The following is a 24,547-nucleotide window of genomic DNA, read 5'->3' as shown; positions in this document are numbered from 1 at the left end:
TACTTTGATAACATTTAATGATTAAATGCTTACAAATCAGCTTTCTATATTTAGGTTTACTGCTGATTTATAGCCATGTATTCTTTGAAATATCCTGTATTTGATTTGGTATTTTTTGGTTGTTTGCTCTCGTTGGTTTGTGGGGTGGTTTTTTTTGGTGGGGTGGGAGGGTGGGGGGATTGTTTGTTCAAAGAAATACATATTTACCACAGTGTCATTTAGGAAGATTTTTTGACGCTGAACAGCCTCTTGTCTTTTTTTACTACTGTGCATCTGTTTGTATTTTATTGGTGGTGGTGTTTGAGTTTGTTTGTTTGTTTTAATTTTGTTTGCTTTTTGTTGCTGTTTGCTCAGTACATTTTTGTTTATTCCTTCCTTTTCTCTGTTTTTTTTTCCAGTAACAGAGCTAATGTATTTGGGGGATTTAAATGTGGTGGGTTGTTTGTTTTATGTTTTTTTTTCACAGAGTGCTGTTTACTATCACTGCTGGTATAAGGATCATTTCCTAACATAACTTTTTCAGTTTTCTGAAATCACTAAGATAGAATTTATTCCTCCTTGTATGTATTCCACGGCAGAACCAGTTTTTCATCTAAAATGTTTTCATACTCTGGTTTCCTGATTTACTTTTTTTTTTTTAATTTGAGAGTAGTCCTTTGGATTTAGAGATTCCAGGATGACTATGGGAAATATACTCACATTTCTAAATTTAGCCCAGTGCTTTACTTTTGACTTTGGGGGGTGGGGGGTTTGTTTATTTGTGTATGGATTTTTTTCAAGGATTTGGTTTTTTTATTTTTGTTGTTTTTTTTTTAACATCAAGAGGCTTAACAGACAGGAGATGGGCTTTGTTTTGTTTTCCTTCTATCAGCTATTACCTTTTTTCTAAGTAGCAGATATTAGTAAAAGGAATAGTAACTTGTGGGTCTTTCAGTGGCAAAAAATGACATTCCTGTAACAGGTTTGTAAATTACATTAACTGCTTAGTAGCTGCTACTTCTTAGTTAACTAGTATATAGGATATGTGTATTTTATGCTGGCAAATACACTTGTGACTTACATCAATACAAAGCCTACTCACCTACCCTAAATTTACAGATTTAGAGTTTAAAACAGGCTTTGTCAGATTAGTGATGTTGCATTTTAGTGAGCTCAAGCTGATTTGGTTCCAAATTGGGAATTAATTTCTTAATTTTTATTTTAACTTCATATGTGTGATATCTTCCTTGAATCTGAAAAACCTCCTGGTATTATTTTTTTTTTTGTTAATGCCATACAAAATTGAACAGTGTACTTCAGGTTCCTCTGATAAAATTTGTAATTCTGGTGGGTCATTTTACTTGCAAACAAAATCCATTACAGAGCTTTATACAGATCTTTTATACATACCATTAAAAAAAAAAAAAAAAAAAGGTGTTTGGAAGTTTTCTTCCTAGCTCGTAATGAAAGGAGCATAATGCAAAACTGCATCCAGAAAGAAGTAATATGTTGGGAAAATGGCCAAAATATAGATGGGAAAATGGCCAAAATATAGATGTGAAATTCCTTGAAGGCAGTCAAACTAGATTTATACTTGATCAGTGATAATTTTTCATGTTCTGTAACAAATCTCACTACCTTTTGAAAAGCTCTCACTGGTGGAACCCAGTTCTTTCTTTCAAATTCTTTATATGGATTTTTGCTTCCCATATGCATCTTCTTTCTTCAGTTCTGATTCTTTAGTTTTGAGAAGACTGCTTACTATGGAGGTTACTTAAGTCTGTCAGCTGTCTGTTTTCACTGTTACCCCATTCCTGGTTAGGGTTGCTGTTTGTAATGTAGCTAAATTAAAAAGAGGTTTAGGCTCCTATTTCATTGCCATAGAAATATTTATCTTTTTCTTAAAAGCATGCCAGTAAACTGCCTGATCTTATAAAGAACACATCCAGCAGACATTTGACTGAAGGAATGTTCATCTTTCAGCCTTTTATATATGACTGTGGAAAATGTTATTTGTGGACCTGTAACTTCAGTTATTGTCTGGACGTATTCAGACACGCATATGAGATATAATTCACTTACACAGAGTAATTTTAAACCTTTGCCAAAGAAAATGGAAGACAGATCTTTATTATTTTTTATATTCCCATTGTTGTTTTGGGAATTTACAATCTCTACAAAGAGTAAAGGAAACAGAAGTTCTTCTCTGATAGTTTTCTAAATTTTGTAAGTGTATGATGCTTTCTTAAAAAAAAAAAAAGTGCAATCTGACAGATCAGCATAATGACATTTAACGTATGGACAGAATACTACCAAATAATGAGGCCAATTCTGTATCAGTGTGAAAATGTCCAATTATATTAAAAAAAATAAAAAAGAAATAAAACATCAACAAAACACGAATATTTCAGGCAGATTTAACACCATATTTTACCAGGTGTCAGGAGCTCCAAATTTGGCCCTAGCTATAGGAACTCCCAAAATACTAATAGGGTTCTGAAACTTTAAAGCTATAATGCTTACATACAATCTTCGATACTAAAAGCAAATGAAAAATTTAACTTTTAAGATAAGAGCAATCTCACTTTCTCTTCAGAGGATTTCAGCTCACCCAAAGTGCAAAATCAGGCAGTGCTGCTCTTTGTTGCACTGGATCTTCAGAAGTTGCAACAGAACAGGTTGCACACTATTCTGTAAAGAATCAAATTAAACAGATGCATATTGTCATTTCATACTACGAGTATCCATTTTCTGCTGAGTTCCAGGAATTATGTGAAAGCATATGTCAATTCATTTATTTGGGCCTGGGTATTAAGCTTGGTGCCAAAGCTATGAGCAAATGCTTAAGGAATAATAGATCTTCAGAGCTGAAAAGTTCATATTTATGGAAAGAAGAGATCTACTTATGAGCTATGAAAAAATACTCATAAAGTTGTCCAGTAAGACAGGATAAGAGCAGTGTAGTACTTCAGATGGTTTTAACAAAATGCATTTTAACAACTAATGCAACTTGGCAGCAACAAAAACAATAAGAAAAAGAAAATTAGGTTATCTTTAATTATTAAAGCTGTTATCCCCAAGAACTAAACAGATAGACAGATACTGCAGGTAAAGTCTCTTAGGGAAGAACTCGATTTCCACTATTGTCTGACAAAAACAGGATATGTGACAATATTAGGTTACAATGCAAACACCACTTTTGAAAGAAGTTCATTTAACAATTGCTACTAAATACTCTAGATTGATAATCAGTAGAATGCATAAAATAATCTGGATACAAATTCTGAATACAATAGCAATGCAATAATATTGAATTACGCAGCTCGCCAAGTAGTCTTATTCAGTTGGTGTTACCAGGTAAGGATTATAATACTTTAGTTGTTACTGGTCATACAAACCACTGCTTTTGCAAAGACAGAAGTATGAATCTCCAGCCCCACTTCAGCTCGGTACAAAGCTCCTGAGAAATGCTGTAGGAGTGTTGGTCTCCAGCCCTGTACCTATGCTGTAAGGAACTTGGCTTCTAAAAAGACCCTTCTGCCTTATGCTGTGGGGAGCTTGGCTCATGGATAGACGGCAAGTCAATCATATCTCTGGATTATATTCCTTGATTCAGCAGTTGCTTGCAGAGAGTAGATGCTTTTTCTTAAAAGCCCTCCTGTTTCCCTCTTGTGAAATGTACACTTAGAATGTAGTATGTTATAGGGGTTACCAGGCATGGCTTTACTTTCCACATTTTTTCTGGTAATAACTGTTTTTTAAAGATTGCTAGTCACGGTCACCTCAGATGCATTTTTGCAGGTTGGGATCTCTCAGAAAACTTTGTACTCTGTTTATGTGTGGATGTGGATTCATAAGCTCACATATAACGCAACAAGAATCATAGAATCCTAGAATAGTTAGGGTTGGAAAGGACCTTAAGATCATCAAGTTCCAACCCCCCTGCCATGGGCAGGGATATTACCCAAGGCCTCGGCCAACCTGGCCTTGAACACTGCCACGGATGAAGCATTCACAACCTCCCTGGGCAACCTATTCCAGTGCCTCACCACCCTAACAGGAAAGAATTTCCTCCTTATATCCAATCTAAACTTCCCCTGTTTAAGTTTTAACCCATTACCCCTTGTCCTACCACTACAGTTCCTAATGAAGAGTCCATCCCCAGCACCCCTATAGGCCCCCTTCAGATACTGGAAGGCTGCTATGAGGTCTCCACGCAGCCTTCTCTTCTCCAGGCTGAACAGCCCCAACTTTCTCAGCCTATCTTCATATGGGAGGTGCTCCAGTCCCCTGATCATTCTCGTGGCCCTCCTCTGGACTTGTTCCAACAGATCCATGTCCTTTTTATGTTGAGGACACCAGAACTGTACACAATACTCCAAGTGAGGTCTCACGAGAGCAGAATAAAGGAGCAGGATCACCTCCTTCGACCTGATGGTCATGCTCCTGAAGTTTAAGAGAACAATATCACAGGAAGATCTTTCTGGTTATTTATCATCAGGAGAATATTATCAAAATGGGAATATTATTTGTTATGCACTAGGAAACAGAAAAAGGGAAAAAAATCAACCGACCAACACACAACAAAAAATCCATTAGCCTGTAAAGGACCTTGCAGCGGTTTCCACCATGTATCTTTTTGTGGAACTTTACAGGTTGTGCATTGCCAGTTTCTGTGAGCCTGGGGACACCAGTGAAAACCCCACATAGGTGTACAAACTCACAAGAAATCTGAAACTCAGTGAACTTGTCTTTCAGGACAGAATAGTCTACTTAACCCTTGTTTTGACAGTAGCGTGCACATAACCTGTGTTTGACAATTACATGTTTACAAGGACAAGCAGATAAGTACATGGAACACTTGAAATGTCAGGACCTTCAGACTGGGTTACACTTCCCTTTGTGATATGCCCAAGCTGTAGTCCTCATGAATTCATAGGCAGCCAGGGAATTTCCCATGGAGGGTTTTCCAATGTGTATCCTTTCTTCAGCCATCTGTTTCCTCTTGTGATGTGTGGTACTGGGCTTGGTGCTAGGGTGCGTTTGGTCAGTGCTTGATGTAAGAGCGAAATAAGACTCAGAAAGGTTCGCTGAGAGTTACAGAGATTTGGTGGAGATGGGCCTTGCTATATGCAACAGAAAGTACCATTCCTATGACTTGCAAGTTATGCCAGAGCCTTGGGTTGTCAAGGTGGTTACTGCTGCTGTTCTGAGGTGGTTTGGAGTGTGTGACCCGGAAGATGCTATTGGCAATCCACAGCATCAATTCCTCCATCATCCGTCATAGTCCATACAAGAAGAAGAGAAGTAAGTCAGTCTGCTGTCCCAGCTCTAAATATTCAACAGGGACCTTCTCTTCTTATGGAGGTTCAATCAAGAACTTAATTTGTTGTCTTGTCTTGGAACATCTGAAACTGAAACAAACTGATGATTTTGCTATTTTCTTTCAAAGCTTTTATTTCATTTAGAATATCTAAGGATTGTTTGAAATCAAAACTGAAGCTAAGCCTATGCATTACATTCTTAGAGCTATTGACTCTTTAACTGGTTAGGAAGTTCTACAAGAGAAACCACATCCATATGTGTTCTGTCTTTTGCTTCAGATTAGACAGGAGAGACTGGAACTGTGGTCTGCTCCAGTTTACTGGTTTTTGTGGGGGTTTTTTTGTTTGTTTGTTTGGGATTTTTGTTGGGGCTTTCTGTTTGCTTCCCGTTAAAATAAACATCACCTATCTTACACCTCCTAACCTATTTACTATTGCAGAACCTAAGAGGAATGAAATCCAAGGTTAAGTAACTAAAATGATGTGGGTAAAAGTTTAGGTAAACAGAGAACTTACCTAGACAACTGTAATTGCGCAAAATCTTAATTAAACTCTTTTGTTGAAGGGTTTCTTTGTCCCTTATGAAATCCTAATTCTGTGATTAATTCTTAATATTTTCCCATTTTAATCTTCAAACAATACCTGAAAAACTTAGGTAGACTATGAAATCATGCAAAATCAACAGACTGAGTTTATGGTTAGAATTTACCTAAGAATTATAATGGCTGTGCTCCTAAATCTCTGTTAGATTTACAGCAGAAGCAAAGTTAAAAATAAACAAACAAACAAAAAAATTAAAAATCATCAATGTTTCTGTTGGTAGAAGACTGAATAAAAACACTGTGGCCATTTTATTCTTTCTTTCCCAGGAGAAGTTGTATAGAAGGTTGGATTTGAGATAGCAAATACCAAGCTGACCTGATTCTCAAACAATATTAGAAATTCAGAGAAACTGTAGTGTCCGTGTGTGTAAAGGTATTACATGGGGTCTGGGACAGCTTGAATTTTGAAGGTCCAGTCTGTCTGGAGTGGGTCAGGCTGATGTGAGTGTGGAGTTACAGAAAGCATTTATTTAAAGTGAGTAGAGTTAAGAAAAATGTATCAGTTTAAATAAGAATAATTTTTTTTTTTTTCCGCTGTGTGTTATGAAGTACTTGAAATTTGAATGATTTGCCCTGAGTTCATGCTCTGGAGGAAAAAAAAAATAAAAAAATCAAACAGGAAAGAAGAAAAAATGTCTGGATTTTTTGTTTGTTTTGTTTGTTTGTTTGTTTATTTTTCCCCTAATTCACAAATAAATAAAATTCCTCTTTCTTTTCTGTCAAGAAGACATGCACAAATTAATGAAAATAAACAAGTAATTTTATCTCAGGATTGGGATACAGACTCTTTACTGGTACTAGATTTGGCATGGATTAGAAATCTAAGTTTAGAAATCACTGTTAACAGCAAGAAATCTGAGGACTTTTATTATATTGATCCCATCATCAAAGGAGTCTATTACTGCCTTATCACATTCCTACTACCATGTTTCAAAGTATCTTTCTTGCATGAAAATGGAGCTGTCATCTTAGATCATTACAGTCATGTATCAAATTGCCTGGACTTATGAACTACCAGAAACCTTTAGACCCTGCAATAACTTCCTATTTTTGAGGCAAGAATGATCAATTTACAATAATTTAATTATCTGATTTATTGTTTAAGTGTATTTCAGTGCCTTACTATTAAAACTATAACAAAATGTTTTTATACCCCACATCAAGGACATTTGTAGACAGATCTGTGTTTAAGTTTTTTCTGGATGTGACAGAATGCTGGTTTAATGGCTTCTGCAGCTCTTCAGGAGCATTTTGACAGTCATGTACAGCTAGTCAGGTGATAATTTAAGATGCTCCCTCCTCTCAACTGCTCAGAACATATAAATCTGTTTATATGGGTGCTTTTAGGAAAAATACAAACAAGATTAGGGAGTGGTTTTTTTTGTTTTACATGGCTTGGCTGCTATGAAACTCCAAAACAAGATTCTGCCCCAATTCTTTTAAGTTACATAGCAGAAACAAGGTAAAATAAATAACTCTTCAGAGTAAATATTACTTGTGCCTCTTTATTGGCACAGGTTCTGTGGACAATCAGTGGTCTCATCTTCGAAGTCTACATTTGAAAATACCTTGTATGGAATCTGTATGAAGTCTGGCTTGTGGGTTCTTTGGCTATTTCTGTATTAGCAAGTAACATAGACTAAGAGAAGCTGACATATAGATTGAAACAGCTGGTATTGAAACAGTGCTGGCAATACTGTTCACATTCAGAGATATTCTTAGTTCAGAGTTGTTCCAGTGTAATTCAGAAGTGTATCTATCTTTCAGTTTAGTTTCATCCAAAAAGAATCACTTCATGTGCTCCAAACCCATACCCCAGTGTAAAACAAAACACAATCTGGAGTTTTATTTCACAAACACGCTGAGCTCTGAAGTGCGAAATGTTAATGTTGGAAAACCTTCTGTCACTTTGACCATGCAGAAAGTCATGCAATCTTTGTGTGTCTCATCTGTCTAATAATCTCTCACCTGTTGAACAGTTCATCCCCGTCCTGAAGTTAGAGGTCTTGGTCACTAAGCACTGTCTCTTGGAATTCTTAATCTAGTACAAATCTTTGATTGCGATGTAATTCTTCCAAACTGGCACTGCCTACAGAAACAACAAAATAGGTTTCTGCATTTCCTTATCTTTACTAGGAAAAAAATCTCTCTCAGAAGATCAAACGCAAGTTTATGCTGCACACAGTCATTCTTTTACCTGTCATGCTGCGTGTAATAGGTAACAGACACTTTTTTTGAGTTTGTCTTTTTCCCACCTAAAATGTAGTTTATAGCAATTTAATTGATTACAAGTTACACCTCACTATATTCAAGACAATGTGACCTTAAGTCTTTTCTAAACTCTGAGTTTACAATGATTATAATAGAATAAAACCTGATGTATTTTTTCTTACTTTACCTATCAGTTTTAATATGTCACATCTTCAGATCCTATACATGAATTTAAGGGGAATTGTGATAGTCTGCTCCATTTACTCTGCTAACACTCTCAAGAGTGCATTGCAGGTATGATAGCAAAGTTATAATGGATTTTTATAATTCCCAAACTTTTTGTTTATTCCACAAAGTTTGATGGTGAATGATAAAGGCAGTGAAGAAAAAAAAAAACCAAACCCCACAGTTCTTGTACTGGAATAGACACTTCATAAGTAACACAGTATAGAAACTTCAAAAGGAGACAAAAAGTAGGTTGAAGGTAGATAATGAAAATGAATATTAAAAAATAAACAGAATAAAGAGGTAAACAGAGTTGAGAATGCAATACAGAACATATCCTATCAAGACAGTTGTAATAGAGATCTTTGAAATCAAACAAATAAACATAGTTTTATAGTTTTTTTTAACAGTAGTGATGATGGACTAGAGTCAGGCAAATGAGAAAAAAACTAGAGTACAGCAGGCACTACAGGAAAGCTGTGATTATAAATCCCATTGAATATATGGTTAATATATGTTATCTCTCAAGAAATGTGTTGGTTCTATCTACAGTACTGAGAATTTCCTTCTTTTGTCATTATTTTTAACCTTGCTCCCCCAAGGTATTTTTTATTTGAGGATTCGTATTCTGACAATTTGATTTATTAAAAAAAGAAAAAAAAACCATCTCCTTTTTTTGAGGCAAATATATGACATCAAGTAAAACCAAATTGTTTATAACAAATTTATTCTTAAGATAGAGGTTATGTGTCTAATATGAATTACTTGTGCATATTTTTCTCTCAATAGTAAAAGATTGATGTATCAGGGTGATGTTTCCTCCTTATCCATCACATGAGAATATTAAGTGTCTAAGATAAAAACAGGTGTTTCTCCCTTGTGATATTGACTGTAGAGGGAATCTGGGAAACAGGCCTATTAATAAGACAACTAACTTTCACATGGCCAAAATTCATATAAATTAATTCCACTCCTGGTTAAGCAAGTTGAATTTAGACACATGCTTACAAAGAAACACGTGCAGTTTCCAGAAGTACTGTAAAGGAATAATTTATGCTTTAATCTCACTGTAAGGTTGGAAATCTGTTTGGATACCTTCTAATACATACCTGTCTAGGAGGAAAAAAAAGAAGATTAGAAAGTGTCTTTTTTTTTTTTTTTTTTTTTTTAGGAATTCTACAATGCTTACCTATTTCCACAACAAAATATGGGAACAGCTAAGAGAAACAAACAAACTTCTACCATTATTTATGCATATAAGCCTCTATTGCCATTTAAAATGGCAATCAAATTAAAATGACAGCTGAAATTTTGTACCTAACTCTGTTAAGTTACATTTGTTGAAATGTTCTGTTGAGGTATGTGTATATTTCGAAATGGAGGTGCAATAAACATAATTGATCGGAGTGATTTCTCTCAAAAACAGCAACAAAATATTGGAGATTTTTATCTAGATAGAAATTAAAAATTTAGAGATGTGTAAAAAGCTTAACTATCTTTGACTTGTCCAGTACACAGAGACTTCCAAATAGCCAAACAATCTCTGAAGAAATGTGCATTAGACTTTCAGCGATTGAGTACTTACAAGCCTAAACCACAAACCTATTAGGGATGTAACTACTTCTGCTGTAGGCACAGAGAACCTGCCTTTTGCATTCTAGTGCTACAATGCCAAAATTATTCTTAAAGCAGACTTTTAATCTGTAAATGTTGTTTGCGCATTTAATATTTTCACAGTTGCTGAAATTTCATTCCTGTGTGGTCTAGCTCCAGTATCTGATACTTTTGCTTGCAGCATTTGCAAGATCTGCTAGTATAGTGCAGTGAAATTTAGTAATTCCATATTTTAATAATATTTTTGTTTCTAAATTAAAAACTAACAACTTATTTAACGATATAAACAGGACTGCGATCCTTGTTTCTAAAGCAGAAAATTTAAGATCTTCAATACTTATATTAAAAGAAATATTATCTTTCATTTATCATGCAGTAGTTAATATTTTAAAGAAAGATTTATTTAATCTTTGAGGAATAAGGAGGAAAAATTTCCCTAACTTCTTGTCATAGTCTGTGGCTTTTTTGCTTGTATGTTTGTTTTCCCCCTTACTCAGGACCTCTTGTGTTGAAAAACAGCCCCATAAAAAGCCTCATAAGTTCATAGACCTAATTATTTTATTTTATTTTTTTAATTAAGTATGTATTGGAAAGCAAGATTATTTTTTTTCTAGGAAAATAACTTATTTCAATCGAGATTTGTTTTTCAAAGCCATTGTGAGTGTTTCAGGTTACATTGCTACCCGCTGGTATAGGTCCCCAGAAAGAGGACAGCTGAATTAAATCTTAGTACAGCCACTTCATGTTTGTTACACAGGTTGCTGAACTCAGTGGGACTAGTTCAACAGGCAACTCTGACATTTGTTATTTATTTGTAATATATATAGCATGTTGTTGTTTTATAATGTAACTAGGAAAATATATTTACTTAAATATTAATGTGTTTACTTTCCACATAAGCGTACATATTTTGGCACATAATATATTAAAGAGTATGTTCATCATATTATGTTAAATCTGGGGAAAACATCTGTAGTTCTCTCATTCTTCTTTCATAGTCATTGTGACTGTGTGTAGGGTCTTAGTAATAATCTGCACTTATGCATTACATGTAGCTGTTTTTTCTGTCAGGCTAAGCCCATATGTATTTTTTTTTTGTGTGCAGGTGATTTCTTTAATATTATTACAAAAGGCTAGCATGGTAAACGTATTGTGCAAGGGTATAATCCATTCTTTCCATTATTCCTATCAAAAATTCCTCTAAGGTGGAAATGCTGAGTGTCTAGGGTACTAGGAAATCTACTCTTGTTTTTACATATTGCAGTGCTCTACTGACTTTACTCTAAAAAAAGGATTAAATGAATACTTCCAATAATTAAAGCAGGTGGCAAAAATTAATGGTATAAATAGTATAAATTAATAGTGTAAGAGCAGCAGATTGTTGGATGATTTCTCAAAATTTTAGAATTGAGTAGGAAAAACGTAATGGAGCAAAAATGTATTGAAAAGATGACTTTGAAAAATATATATTTTTTTTTTCATTTCTCTGCTAGGTTCTGTAGCTACTGCCTGCCGTGATCCTGGTGTCCCCATGAATGGAACTAGAAATGGGGATGGGAGAGAACCTGGAGACACTGTCATTTTTCAGTGTGACCCTGGCTATGAACTGCAAGGAGATGAGAGAATAACCTGCATTCAGGTAGAAAATCGGTACTTCTGGCAGCCCAATCCACCGGTCTGTATAGGTATGCAGAAAAAATTAAATAATGCTTATCTAAATTTTGAAATTCTGGTGTTATGAATCACACTGCTCTAGGAACTTTCTTTGAAGAACAAATGAACAGGAGTGTTGCACATCTGATGAATTATTCTGCATGAAGCTCTGATGAACATTAGCAAAATCTTTACTCTGTAACTGTTGCTATAATGGTTCTTATCCTGTCCCTTTCAAGGCCATATCATTTATAATTTGATGATCTGTGACAGAGAAAGCAAAAAAGTCAGTGTCAGTGACTACTATCCTGGGTAGTCTGGTCTAGATGTGACACTTAAGCGACATGGTTTAATGGTGGACTTGGCAGTGTAAGGTTAGCAGTTGGACCTGATGATCTTAAAGGTCTTTTTCAACTTAAATGATTCTTTAATTCTTTAAGTGATTAAGGTAACTTTTGAGTTTACAGAATCTCTGTTACAGAAGACCTGAATTAATCAATGTAATTGATTAATTACATTCCCTGGTACTGCAGATTATCACTTTATAGGCTTCGATTGTGAAAATAAGTATCTATGAACCTTATCTAGAATCTTTTTAATAAAATTTAAGTTCTTTCAAAAAACCTCTTTAGAAAACACGTTTATTCTCTTTTTATATGAACTCTTAATCAAAGGATGCTGAAGTACAAGACTTCCTGTGGATAATGGTAATTTTGCTGGTTTCATTAAGTATTTTCGTTTCTGGACCACAAACACACAACATTTATCAACCTCAAAATCACGCAGAGAAACACATTTGTTAAATTCTGTGTGTGTGCTTAAAAAGTATCTCTGAGGTTGAAAGCTGCAATTATTAGAATGTTTCTGTCGAATTTTTATTTATATTGTATCAGTCTTGATCTTAACTACCAATCAATGCTGTCTGGTGAAAATGCAGATACTTGCATTATCAGTCTAAGTAGATCAAATTTCATAACCCATTTTAGAATGCCTTGAAGAAGAATAAGATAGTGGAAAGCTTATCCAGTTAAGCTTTTTTATGTCTGCAGCTAGAGCATTTTTCAAGTTCATGGTATTTTCAGGAAAGACTTGACATAATGTTATACAAGCAAATAAAAGGACACAGAGTTCAAAAAACAAGTTTTTCACTTAGGAGTATTATTATTTGTCTAAGGAGAAGTGTGAATACATTTTTTTCTATTAAAGTTTTGTAAATACTTAACTTGTTTCTTGTTTAACTTTTGGAGGACATTAAATGTCAGTGAACAGATTGCTGGTACTTGCTTCTTTTTCTTTTCACCTTCTCTCTTCAATTCTAATTTATTTTATTCACAGCTCCCTGTGGAGGAAACTTGACTGGCTCATCAGGTTTTATACTTTCACCAAACTTCCCTCATCCTTATCCTCACAGCAGAGATTGTGACTGGACTATTACTGTTAATAATGATTATGTTATATCATTAGCATTTATCAGGTAAATTGCTACTTGCTAATGTTTATAACTTTATTACAAGGAGTTGTTCAATTTAACTACTTTATTGGTGATTGTAGAATGCTGAAATCTAAGCAATTTTTTACTGTGCAGCACTGAAAGACATATCATAAACCTAAAATATTTAATAGCATTCTGTTCTTTACATTCTACATTTAGGTATATCTTCCATCTTAGAATGAAAATATTTTCATAGTATAGTATAGTTTGCAAACAGTTCCTAGGTCCCAAATATAACCAAGTTGTTCTTCAAACCTAGACAATCACTATGAGTCTTGACAGAAGCTGACAGGCTTAGTCTTGGTCACATCAGATTGCACACTTGCTGAGACTTGACTCACTTATGACATGCAAACTGTTGCAGAATGAGGAAAAAAACCCTTACTGTATAAAAAAATATTTGGATACTCCACTGAATACTATTAAACGTGCTTTTGAATGGGAATTACACATCTAACACTTTTAAACTCAATATAGACTATGGCGCTTAAAAAGTTGAAGCTGCTGACATTTGAGTGACTTTTGCATATCTTTTGTGAGAACATATTTTTGAAATAATCCAAAATTATACTTTCCCTGAAGGAGCTGACAAGGTCTTTAATGCCTGCATTAGTTTTAATCAGGAACTAGTATGAAGTATAGACAAAATAATGGTTGGATTTTTCATTATTTTACAAAGAATATTTTTTTTTTAAACTGCTTTTGTATAGAGATAATCATAAGTAAATTCGTTAGCTCTCTGTCCTTAATCAAATGTAAGTTAAAAATAAGTTAATTAGTTTGTCTATAGTTACATAATTAATTAGAATTTAAAAATTAACTAAAATGAACTTCAAAACAAAAGATGAGCTTTCAATACTACTCCTTTTCATTTAAACTGATTGTAAGCAGAATGCGTCTTGCTTTTAAGGTTACTGGAAAATCATTTCCTGGGTGTGTGAAAGTGTTCAGTCTGACTGGAAGCTGTGTGCACTCTGCAGCAGACTGCATTGTATCATAGAGCATTTCTGCCATGGGTTGCAGTAAATCTATGTTGTTTATTTCTCTGAAGGTTTAGAAATATTGCTATTATTTTTTTTCTATTTAAAATGTTTCCTTTTTTGTTTTTCTTTTTCTTTTTTTTTCCGGCCAGCAGTAAAATGGTTTTTCTAAGCAGAGAATCAATAAATACAGTATTTCTGTTTTTTTCTAATCAAACACTTATGCAAACCACAATTTTGACAGTGGAGGATTTCTTTTGTGTTCTATTAAAACAGTGATAGCAAACTTTTATTTAAGCTAATAAGAGTGAAAATATTTAGCAAAGCATATTTTATCTAACAATTCTCTTCTTTGTTCTACAGTTTCAGTATAGAACCAAATTATGATTTTCTTTATATCTATGATGGGCCAGACAGTAACAGCCCTCTTATTGGGAGCTTTCAAGATAGCAAGCTGCCAGAGAGGATAGAAAGCAGTTCAAATACCATGCACCTGGCTTTTCGGAGTGATGGATCTGTTAGTTTTACTGGATTCCATCTGGAGTACAAAGGTAAATAAAAAGAGTTTTCTATTAAAAATGTTCAGTGTACGCATTTAAATTTTAATCTGTTTGAATTTCTCATCATTTTCTGCTTATGAAATTAGACAATAGCTGACAGATATCCAAAATAATATCTTCAGTAACAAAACCTAGCAGCACATAAACGCGTTTTTCAGAATATAATTTATTTCTATTTTTTCTTCACATAGTAGGGCATGTTGGCATACGTTTAGGATCCTGTAAGATGAAACAATGTGCTAGGATCTAGGAGACAAATACTGAAAATGAAAAAATATTTGGCTAGATATTTGTATGATAGGCCATGGTACAGCTGTCTGCATGTCCGAGAGAGATATGAGGTCGTAACACAGTAAAAGAAAGAAAATACAGGCCTGTAAAATTCAGAATCAATAGGAGCTTTCATAACTGCCTCTCTGTGGCTCAAGAAACAAATAATTGATATTAAACAAATATGAAACTACCCAATAATCTGTAAAGACAACCAGAGAGAAAATATAGATGCTGTTGGTATAGGGGCAGTGCGTGCTAACCTCTGCAGATTTATTTTCTTTTCCATTTATTCTAATAGCAATTAATAAATGGAAAGATTTACAAGGGAAAGACTGATGCATTTATTGCTTTGGCAAACCCACAAAGTCCTCTTTTACTTTCCTAAAGTATTGGAATCAACAGATGTAAAGGATGTCTCCACAGTTAAGCTAGTCTTAAGCAGTTAAAAGTAGGTGTCCAACATGTTGATAGTGAGCCCAGATGTATGGTGAGCGGAAGACTGTTCCACATCACTTAAAAATATTTCTTCTTCCTTCTCAATTAGGTTGAAGAATGATAAATGCAAATAGAATGTTATAGAAAGCAGTTCAGGAACACAGAACTTCTGAAGAACAAGAAAGTATATTGATTTTTCAAAGGGTCAAAACTTTTTCTGCTGTGCTGTTGAATACAGTCTTGTCTAATGGAATTAAATGTTTTTCCCATTCACCAAACCAAGAATGAAGGATGCACATTAAGGATGCAATCTCTTATTATTCTTGATCTAGGTTTAAACAGAGAAGTGAAGCACTGCACACCAGAATCAAGGCGAAATACAGTATAATATAACTGCTTGCCTATGTGTGCCCCTAAGATGTCTTTTCTTTCTGTGCTTGTCTGAGTAACGATGACAAGGAAATTATGTAAATTTTCATCACATTTGTAAAGGTTCTGGAAATACGAACAATGGGAGGATTTAGATATTTGTTTATGCATTGTGTTTATATGTAAGTGAGGGGAAGTTTGAGAAAGGAATCAATCTAATCCTAATTTTCCCTATTCAGCTGATATGGTTATATCTCCTGCTTTTCTCAGAATATCTGAAGTATTCATTTCAACCTCTACCTTAGGACAATGAGACATAAACAAAAGGAAGGATTTCAATTCCCATTAAAAAATGTTAAGAATTATGAAATCTGGACAGTTTGAAATCCCATAAACAGAGGACCAGCTTCCTCAGTGAATTATTCCGTTTCTACTGGGAATAACTGCTAAATATGACTGCTTTGCTTAGCTTACTTTAGTAGTATCATAAAGACACTGTGAGGCTGCACCTCAAATTCTGTGTTCAGTTTTGGACCTCTCACGATAAGAAAGGAACTGAGGTGCTGGAGCATGTTCAAAGAAGAAAAATGAAACTGGTGAAGGGTTTAGAACACAAGCCTTATGAGGAGCCGCTAAAGGAACTGGGGGTGTTTAATCTTGGGAAAAGGAGGCTCAGGGAAGATTTTATAACTCTACAACTACCTGAAAGGAGGTTGTGGAAAGGTGGGTGTCGGTCTCTTGTCTAAAGTAACAAGTGATAGGACAAGAGGATATGGCCTCAAGTTGCACCAGGGGAGGTTTATATTGAACATTAGAAAAAATTTCTGCATGGGTAGGGTTGTGAAATATTGGAACAGGCTGCTCAGGGAAGTGTTTGAGTCACCATCCCTGGAAGTATTTAAAAGATGTGTAGATATAGCGCTTAGAGACATATTTTAGTGCTGGATTTGTGTCAGGGTAGCGATTGGACTCGATGATCTTCAAGGTCTTTTGCAACCGAAACGATTCTACAAGTCTATGTCTTAATATGTGAAAGTGATATAACTTACTATTTGGCAAAATAGCAGTTGTAAAGATTCTTAATTTTTTTTTGTTGTTGTTAATTTCTTGGATAGTATATTGTAAGCAGCAAAATATTGTAAGTGTGAGATTAATTACATTATTGAGCAGAAAACTTTTACCAGAATTTTTTATGAACCAAGTGTTTTGGTTTTGGTTTTGTTTGTTTGTTTATAATGTGCGACTGGGCAGGGAGCCTGCAGAGCAGCAGATTTCACAGAGAAGTTTTTAGTGGTGTGATAAGTCATAAACAGGAAGGAAAAGGCAGGGAATGGTAGAGAATACGTTTAAGGTGTACACCTTAAAGTCCTAAACTACTTTGAATAAGAGCTTCCATTTTGTAAAGGATTACCATTTTCAAGAGCAGAGAATGGTTCAGTTAGTTGAGGAAACCAGTACAGATGATATCGTTGTGGGTGTCAGAAACAGACTAGCTGTTCAAGAGAAAATAGATATCTGGATGAAGCATAGTCCTCATACTCACATGGAATTTTTAACACTCCGATAGCTACTTCAAGAATGACATGGCTTACCAGAAGCAGTCCAAAGGTTCTCTTTATGGTGTTGATGACAGTTTTTTGAGGCAGGTGATCTCCTAGATTACTATGGAAAATAGTCTATCGGAATGGTTACTCACCACTAGGGCAGAAGACCCAAGGAAAAGACAGTGGAAAAAGTTGTGGTACTAAATAACTTTTTACATTTTTTTTACTGGTCTGTTTTGCTCCCAGTCCTTCCTGGACCTATGACTAGGATTTGAGGAAGTGAAACATTATCCATAAAGGAGGCAAAAATAGTCAGGAAGCAATTAAGCCATCTGGTTGTGCATATCTCCATTGGAACATGTGAGATGCCCACAAGAGACTTGAGGAAGCTGGCTGATGCCACTGCAAAGCTGCTTTCAGTCATGTCTGAAAGGTCATGGCAGTCAGGGTGGTTCTTGTTGAATGGAAAAGATAAATATGTGCACCTTGAATAAAAAGAAGACCCAGTAAAGTACAGGGCTGGTAGTTTTAAACTCAGTCCCTAGAAAGATTATGGAACAAATCTACCTGGAAACTATTCCTGAAAACAAGGACAAGTAGCTCTTTGGGAATAGTCTCCATGGAGTTACCATGGGGAATCATGCACAACCAACATGTCACTGTTTATGAGGAGATAAATGGCTATATGGACAAGGGGAGAGTACTGGACATCAAATACCCCAACTTTAGAAAGGCCTTTAGCACGCTTTTCCCCAGTATCCTGAGAGCTGAGATGAAGGCTGGATAAGTGCATGATAAGGAGGGTAGAAAACTGTCTTGATTGCTGAGCTTGAACTTCTGGCTAGTCTTAATTGTGATTGATAATATGGTCAGTGCTCTCTTTATTGATGAACTGTATGATGAGACAGAACAAGTTTGTGGACAGCAGCAGTTTGGACGGAATTGTCAGTACTGTGGAAGGTACATTGCTCTTTAGAGGAATCTTATGAGGCTGGAGAATCAGGCTTATAGGAATCAGGTTTCATCTGGAACAGAGTTAATTTTCTTCTAATAGCTGGCATTGTACTGTATTTTGGATTTATGATGAGAATAACATTGATAACACACTAATGTTTTAGTTGTTCCTGAGCAGTGCTTGCACTAAATCAAGGACTTTTCAGCTTCATGTGCTGCCCTGCCAGTGAGGAGGCTGGGCCACAAGAAGCTGGGAGGGGACACAGGCAGGACAGCTGACCCCATCTTACCAAAGGGGTATTCTATACCATAGAATGTCATGCTGAACAGAAAAATGGAGGGAGTTTTCTGGGGGTTGGCAGCCCACTGTTCAGGGATGGGCTGGTCAGCAGGTGGTGAGCACTTGCATTGTGCATCACTTGTTTTGTATATTTTTCTATTGTTATTATTATTTTCCCTTCCTTTTCTGTTCTATTAAACTTTTTTTTTTATTTCAACCCATGAGTTCTACCTCTTTTCCCATTCTAGCCCCCATTCCACTGATGGGGAGTGATTGAACAGCTCTGTGGTGTTTATCTGCCTGCTGAGTTGAACCAGTCCTTTTGGCACCTGACAGGGGGCTTGAATAGATAACAACAGATCTGACCAGATAGTGTTAAAACAAATTTGTTATAAGCATTCATTATATTAGGTTAATAGTCACTGGTCACAATATTGATTTTTTATTTTTTTTTTTTCTCTCAGAGTTGCTGTGCTGCTTCTCAGAGCTGCCTTATGTAACAACTTATTTGCTGGTCATGTTTCCTCTTGTTCTGTTTATCATCTCTGGGGGCCGGATTAAGGTTATCGTTTTGCTGTACTGTGTAGCACTGGCTTATGATAAGATAAAATTACTTTTCATGAAACTAATCTGTTATTTGTACTCAGCACTGCTGTCATCTCCATGCTTTTGAAACCATGTTTCAGAAATTATTAGCGATTACACTCTTTATCTTTTCTCCTTGGAGAGCCAATCTGTGGGTGAGACAAGGTGGACCACTTTCACCTGTCCCTTCCTCTTCCCTTTCACCTCCAGGTTGTTTATAAACCTTTTGAGAATTTTGGACATCCCTGGGATGTGTGAACTAGCATGTTCCTATTGTTATGTCTCCTGAATGTGTTACAGGTATTGCTTAGAGATAAACAACCATTTAAGAATACCATTGAGAGATCTGCCCCAAGGCTGGGTGGTTGTGAGGGGCAGGGTATGTGGGATAGTATGGAAAAGTACTTAGGACAGTGGGCATTTCCAGTGTTTTAGAACTTCACCCCTGAACTAGTGCAGAATCCAGAGAAACTAGTAAAATATTTGGAAATATATGCTGTCACCCTGGCAATTCCAGACAGAAATCACTGCAATGTTCTGGGGCCTGGCCCATGCTTACCAATACCTGCTCAACACTATTCAGTACCCTCTGGGGGAAGAGAAGGTCTTTGGATCTGACAGGAAAATGACAGGCACTGCAGTTACTACAACCACTGTGACAGGCATTGCAGCTGAATCAGAGAATGAACCTGTGCCAGTATCAGTGGCCCGTATAAACAAAACGGAATACTGGATGTGAAAGTCAGGTCACTCTTGACTATGAAGAGAAAGGAGGAAGAAGTGGATGAGGCAGGCTACTCTGAAGCAGGGCCATCATGAGAAGAGGAGGAGAAAGAGGCAGAACTTGTAAACGAGGTGGTAAAAAGTGGATTCTTATCCCTGGGTAAACTGTGAGACATGCTAAAAGATTTCGGTGTTGTCCAGGTGAGCACATTGGACTACACTACTCTAGTCCTATCTTAAATGGCAATAGTACTCAGACTGTGCTTCATTGACAGGCTGTGTTTTTCAGATACAAATCTCAGACCTCACCCAGGTCTCAGGTCTGGTCTATAATCATGTTTCTGGTTGGGTTTTGCTGTTCCTTTCCTCCCTTCCTTCATTTTTAGCTTATAATGGAAGAACAGCTTGCTAGTTCTAATACATGCTCTGAAGAATAATTATGGAATATTTGCTATAGTTATGTATGTATGTAACATTGTCTCTAAGAAGCTTATTATGTCTGTGTTCTCTTTGAGCCTTATGGATGGAGTAGTAAGTCACCAAGTTCTGGCCAAAGCACCCGCTTCTCTTGGCTTTCAATGATGTTCTCCATTCACAGGGATACTAGCTTTCTAGAGGATTTGAGCATCATTACCACATTAGCTAAAAGAGACTTCGTTGTTGAACTTGAGATTGTGGTAGCACATATCCCTACCTGTTTTCAGCCTGTATTTCAGAAGCCTGAATTGATCCAGCAGTATGTGGATGTTACCAGAAAAGTAACTGCTGATTTTCTTGAAGCTTGCTGCAAAGTTTTATTATGGGCAAAAGGAATTTGTACGAACTATGTGCAACCAAGAGTATAATGTTGCTGTAGCTGAAGTCTTACCTGTCTAATGAAATGATTATTTCATTCCTGTTACAGAAAATAACTTAAAAAACTGCAACTACAGAAAAAAGTCTTTATAATAATACAGCTAAAATTATAACACACACGCACTGTCAAGCATATTCTCTGTTCTGCTACATCTGCTACTGCCCTTCTTTGTTTTCAACTTAATGATACTAGTATTCTTAGGAAAGAAAGGGAACAGGCTAAGGTGTCATCAGTGTCTTGGTTTATTCAATTGGAGCAATATGACATTGACAGTAAAGAACTTCTCTTCCTGTCTCCTGGGAGCACTTTTATTTTTACAAATTTGTTAATAGTCTTCTTTTAGGCTCAGTTCCCCCCCCCACCCCGCCCCAGGTCCTCAGCTTGACCTGATGTATCCTTTTGCTACATATGTCTTTTTCCTCATATATTCTAGTGTAGTATACTAACTTTCTTTACAAGTTCACTTAGCAGCTATTTCAGATTTGCCAGAGTACTCTGAAGGTGTTAAGTATTCAAGACTTTACCTTTTCAGAATAATTATTAACAAACTGTATTTCTATAGTGACATTATTACTGTTTAGTCAGCAACTTCAGGAGTCTGTCACAACTGTACCTTTGGGGAAAAGAAAATTACAGGGCTGTAAGTTTTCTCTAGAGAAAATTTGTGCTGTGACAGATCAAGTCTTTTCTCATTTTTTGATTTATGCACCAGACATAATGGATGACTTTATCTTTTTTCTCTCTTTAATTTCTCATGTAGTACTAATCTCTATTTTATCCAAGGACCTTCTAGAATTATGAAATATAGGTTTCTTATCATGAACTCCAGAATGGTGATCTCACATTATCAGTTGTGTATCAATACAAATATATTAATATCAGTTCAGTAAGAAGAAATCACAGTATTTCCTCACTATTGTCAAAGTTTTATAGTCCTAATTTAGATCACCCTTTTTTTCTCTCTCTTTTTTTTATTTTTTATTTGAGAATTTGGACTTGAGGGAATTTTTAGTTTGCCCTCAGGTTTGCCAGACTTCTCAAGTGAAAGTGTGGTTTGCCTACATAATAATTATTAGTATCTATGTGAAAACTTTCAGACTTTCTAGTAAATTTTACCTTTTAACTTTTGATTTTCCATCCAAATTTTTGAATGAGTGTTATAAACGTTTTAGCCTTTCTTTTTCCAATGTCACATGGTATTTTGAAAACTTACCATTCAGAAAAGGGGACAGATGTTGCAGGCGCCACACAACTACCTGTGTGAATCAGTGTAGGTATCAAATACCTTTTCTTAACAATAAACTATGTGATGTAACTACTACTTACTATTATACTGCTTTTCATATCAGAAGCATACTCTGTAGATTAGTGTCCTAGTTTCACCGGGGATAGAGTTAATCTTCTTCCTAGTAGCTGGTACAGAGCTGTGTTTTGGCTTTAAGCTGATAACAGTGCCAGTAACACACCAATATTTTAGTTGTTGCTAAGTAGCGCTTACCCAGATCAAAGACTTTTCAGTCTCTCATGCTCTGCCAGTAAAGAGGGGCACAAGAAGCCAGGATAGCCAAAGGGGTATTCCATACCACAGCACGTCATGCACAGTATATAAACTGGGGTAAGTTACTTGGAAGGGATTGATCGCTGCTTGGGTCGGGCAGGGTATCGGCCAGCAGGTGGTAACTGTATTGTGCGTCACTTGTGGGGTTTTTGTTTTGATTTAATTTCCCCTTTACTTTTATATTCTCTCCCTTTGTTGTTTCCCTTAGTAGTAGTAGTAGTAACAGTAGTAGTAGTAGTAGCAGTATTAGTAGTAAAGTAGTAACTAGTTACTGGACTGTTCTTATCTCAGTCCATGGGATTTACATTCTTTTGTTTCTCCTCCCCAACCTGCCCAGGGAGGGGGAAAGGTGTGTGTGTGAGAAAGCTCCTTAATTACCACCTGGGTTTAAAACACGACAATTAGATACGTAAATCATAATAAACCCCTAATCATATTAAGAGGTCTTCATGTGCTTTTGGATGATATGAGGTTTAAATTTCAACAGAATTATTGTGTGTTTCCCTCTTCAATTGTAAATGTGCTGCAGTACTTTTGCAATGTAATTATTTCCTCTCGTAAATACAACATAAAATTGGCCTTAGGGGATCAAACCAACTATCTCTGTAGGTCATTAGCTTGTCTCTCACAGTGATCAATAGCTGATAATTGGCTAAACTGTATAATAGTTGGGTGGCATGGTTTAGTGGGAGGTGTCCCTGTCCATGGAAGGGGGGCTGGAACTAGATGATCTTAAGGTCCTTTCCAACCCTAACTATTCTATGACTCTATATAATAATTATGCCATATTATGCTAAATTTACAGAAACTTCAGCTTAGATACTGCCAGAATCAAAGTTCTTTGTATTTGAAGCTCTTAAATAGCCTTCCTCATATTGTCTTTTTGCAACTGTACCTACCTGTAGCTGGAAGTTCCACAGTGCAAATATGCCTGGTAAAATAACACCTCATTTGAGGTATTAGAAAGTAGGTACTGATCTTGCAGAAAACAAAAAGTGCTCCTACTGATCTTCTCCAGAAAAGTCTTAATAAGTAAAGAAGAAAATCTGAAATTTCTGTCTTCTGCTTCATAAAAGAAATTACTTCAAATACCATCCTGCACAGCACAAAATCATCTGCTTCATTCCAGCTTGTACCATTTCCTAGCACGTTTTCTGTTTGTTCTTTTATTTATTTTTATTACTTTTTTTTTCCCCTAACTGGAAACATATTGCAAATTTTTCTGGAATTTTTGTCATTTCTCCCCTTCTGCATAGTAATGTTCTTCATTAGAAATTCTGAGTATTTTTTTTTTATTTTTTTAGGTCTTGGATATTAAACATACAGGTATTCACATTATAGAAGGAACAGGGAAGCAAAAATAAAAGCATATTCATATTTTTGAATTTCAGTATTTTTAAAGAAATATTTCTAAATAATAGCAACAACAAAAAGGAGATAAATTTTAAGTAGTATTTGTATGTTTTGTCATCTTGTGAGGGAAAATTCCCACCCGTATTTGAAAATATGTCAATATATCATTTGCATGGATATAGATATTCATTTTCAATTTATTAATTTTGAAGAAATTCATTTTGATACTTTTTATTTTGTAACAAACTACTTGTATTGATTTCTACCACTTCAGAGTTTTCAGACCACAGTTTTAAACTACGATACGTTTTATCTATGGGAACAGTGTCCATAGTTCTAACTTCATCTAAGTATGTAACTAGACCATTGGTCCCAGTGAATTCTGGAACAAAATAATTTTCATTATGGAGCTCTATAGGAATTGTCTACAAAAAGTATAGGGGATATGGTTTTGATCATTATATAGTAATGGAGAGAGAGGCTTTGATGTAGAATGGAAGGAACATTGTGTGTCTACAGAATACTCAAAGAAGACCTTGAGGAAACTCCAGAAAAATATTTCTGATGTTTTAGATTATATTCAGAACTAAGTTTGCATTTCTTTTTTCTGCTATAGCAAAACTGCGTGAGTCTTGCTTTGATCCTGGAAATATAATGAATGGAACAAGACTTGGAATGGATTATAAACTCGGGTCAACTGTCACATATTACTGCGATGCAGGTTATGTACTTCAAGGATATTCTACACTAACATGTATCATGGGAGACGATGGAAGACCAGGATGGAATAGAGCCCTACCCAGTTGTCATGGTAAGAACAGTTTTTCATTTATTATAGTTGCTGTTGTTATTATTCTTGCTTTGTCACATTGAAGAAACAGGTACAAAATTAGATTAAGCCATTTTAATAAACTTCTCTTTTAGAACAAAGTCCTTTTCAATTATATACTTAATACAAATAACATTTAATAACTCAA

General features: G+C 35.6%; 1 protein-coding gene across 4 annotated transcripts in view; it reads left to right on the top strand.

Moving 5' to 3' along the window:
- CSMD3 (CUB and Sushi multiple domains 3) overlaps positions 1 to 24,547 on the top strand; it is a 600,129-nt gene that overhangs the window by 411,698 nt on the left and 163,884 nt on the right. For all 4 annotated transcript variants that reach the window (XM_061373410.1, XM_061373409.1, XM_061373412.1 and 1 more), the window contains 4 exons: positions 11,449 to 11,640; positions 12,944 to 13,082; positions 14,444 to 14,631; positions 24,187 to 24,381. In XM_061373410.1, coding sequence (XP_061229394.1) covers positions 11,449 to 11,640; positions 12,944 to 13,082; positions 14,444 to 14,631; positions 24,187 to 24,381 — 714 coding nt within the window. The remainder of the gene's footprint in view (positions 1 to 11,448; positions 11,641 to 12,943; positions 13,083 to 14,443; positions 14,632 to 24,186; positions 24,382 to 24,547) is intronic.

This window comes from Neopsephotus bourkii, unplaced genomic scaffold (genome assembly GCF_033783945.1).
Source record: "Neopsephotus bourkii isolate Nb327-2 ecotype Australia unplaced genomic scaffold, CSIRO-AGI_Nbou_v1 NB_1630, whole genome shotgun sequence".
NCBI lineage: Eukaryota > Metazoa > Chordata > Aves > Psittaciformes > Psittacidae > Neopsephotus > Neopsephotus bourkii.
The sequence above is the reverse complement of the archived record's forward strand: the minus strand, read 5'-3'. Positions and strand labels throughout refer to the sequence as shown.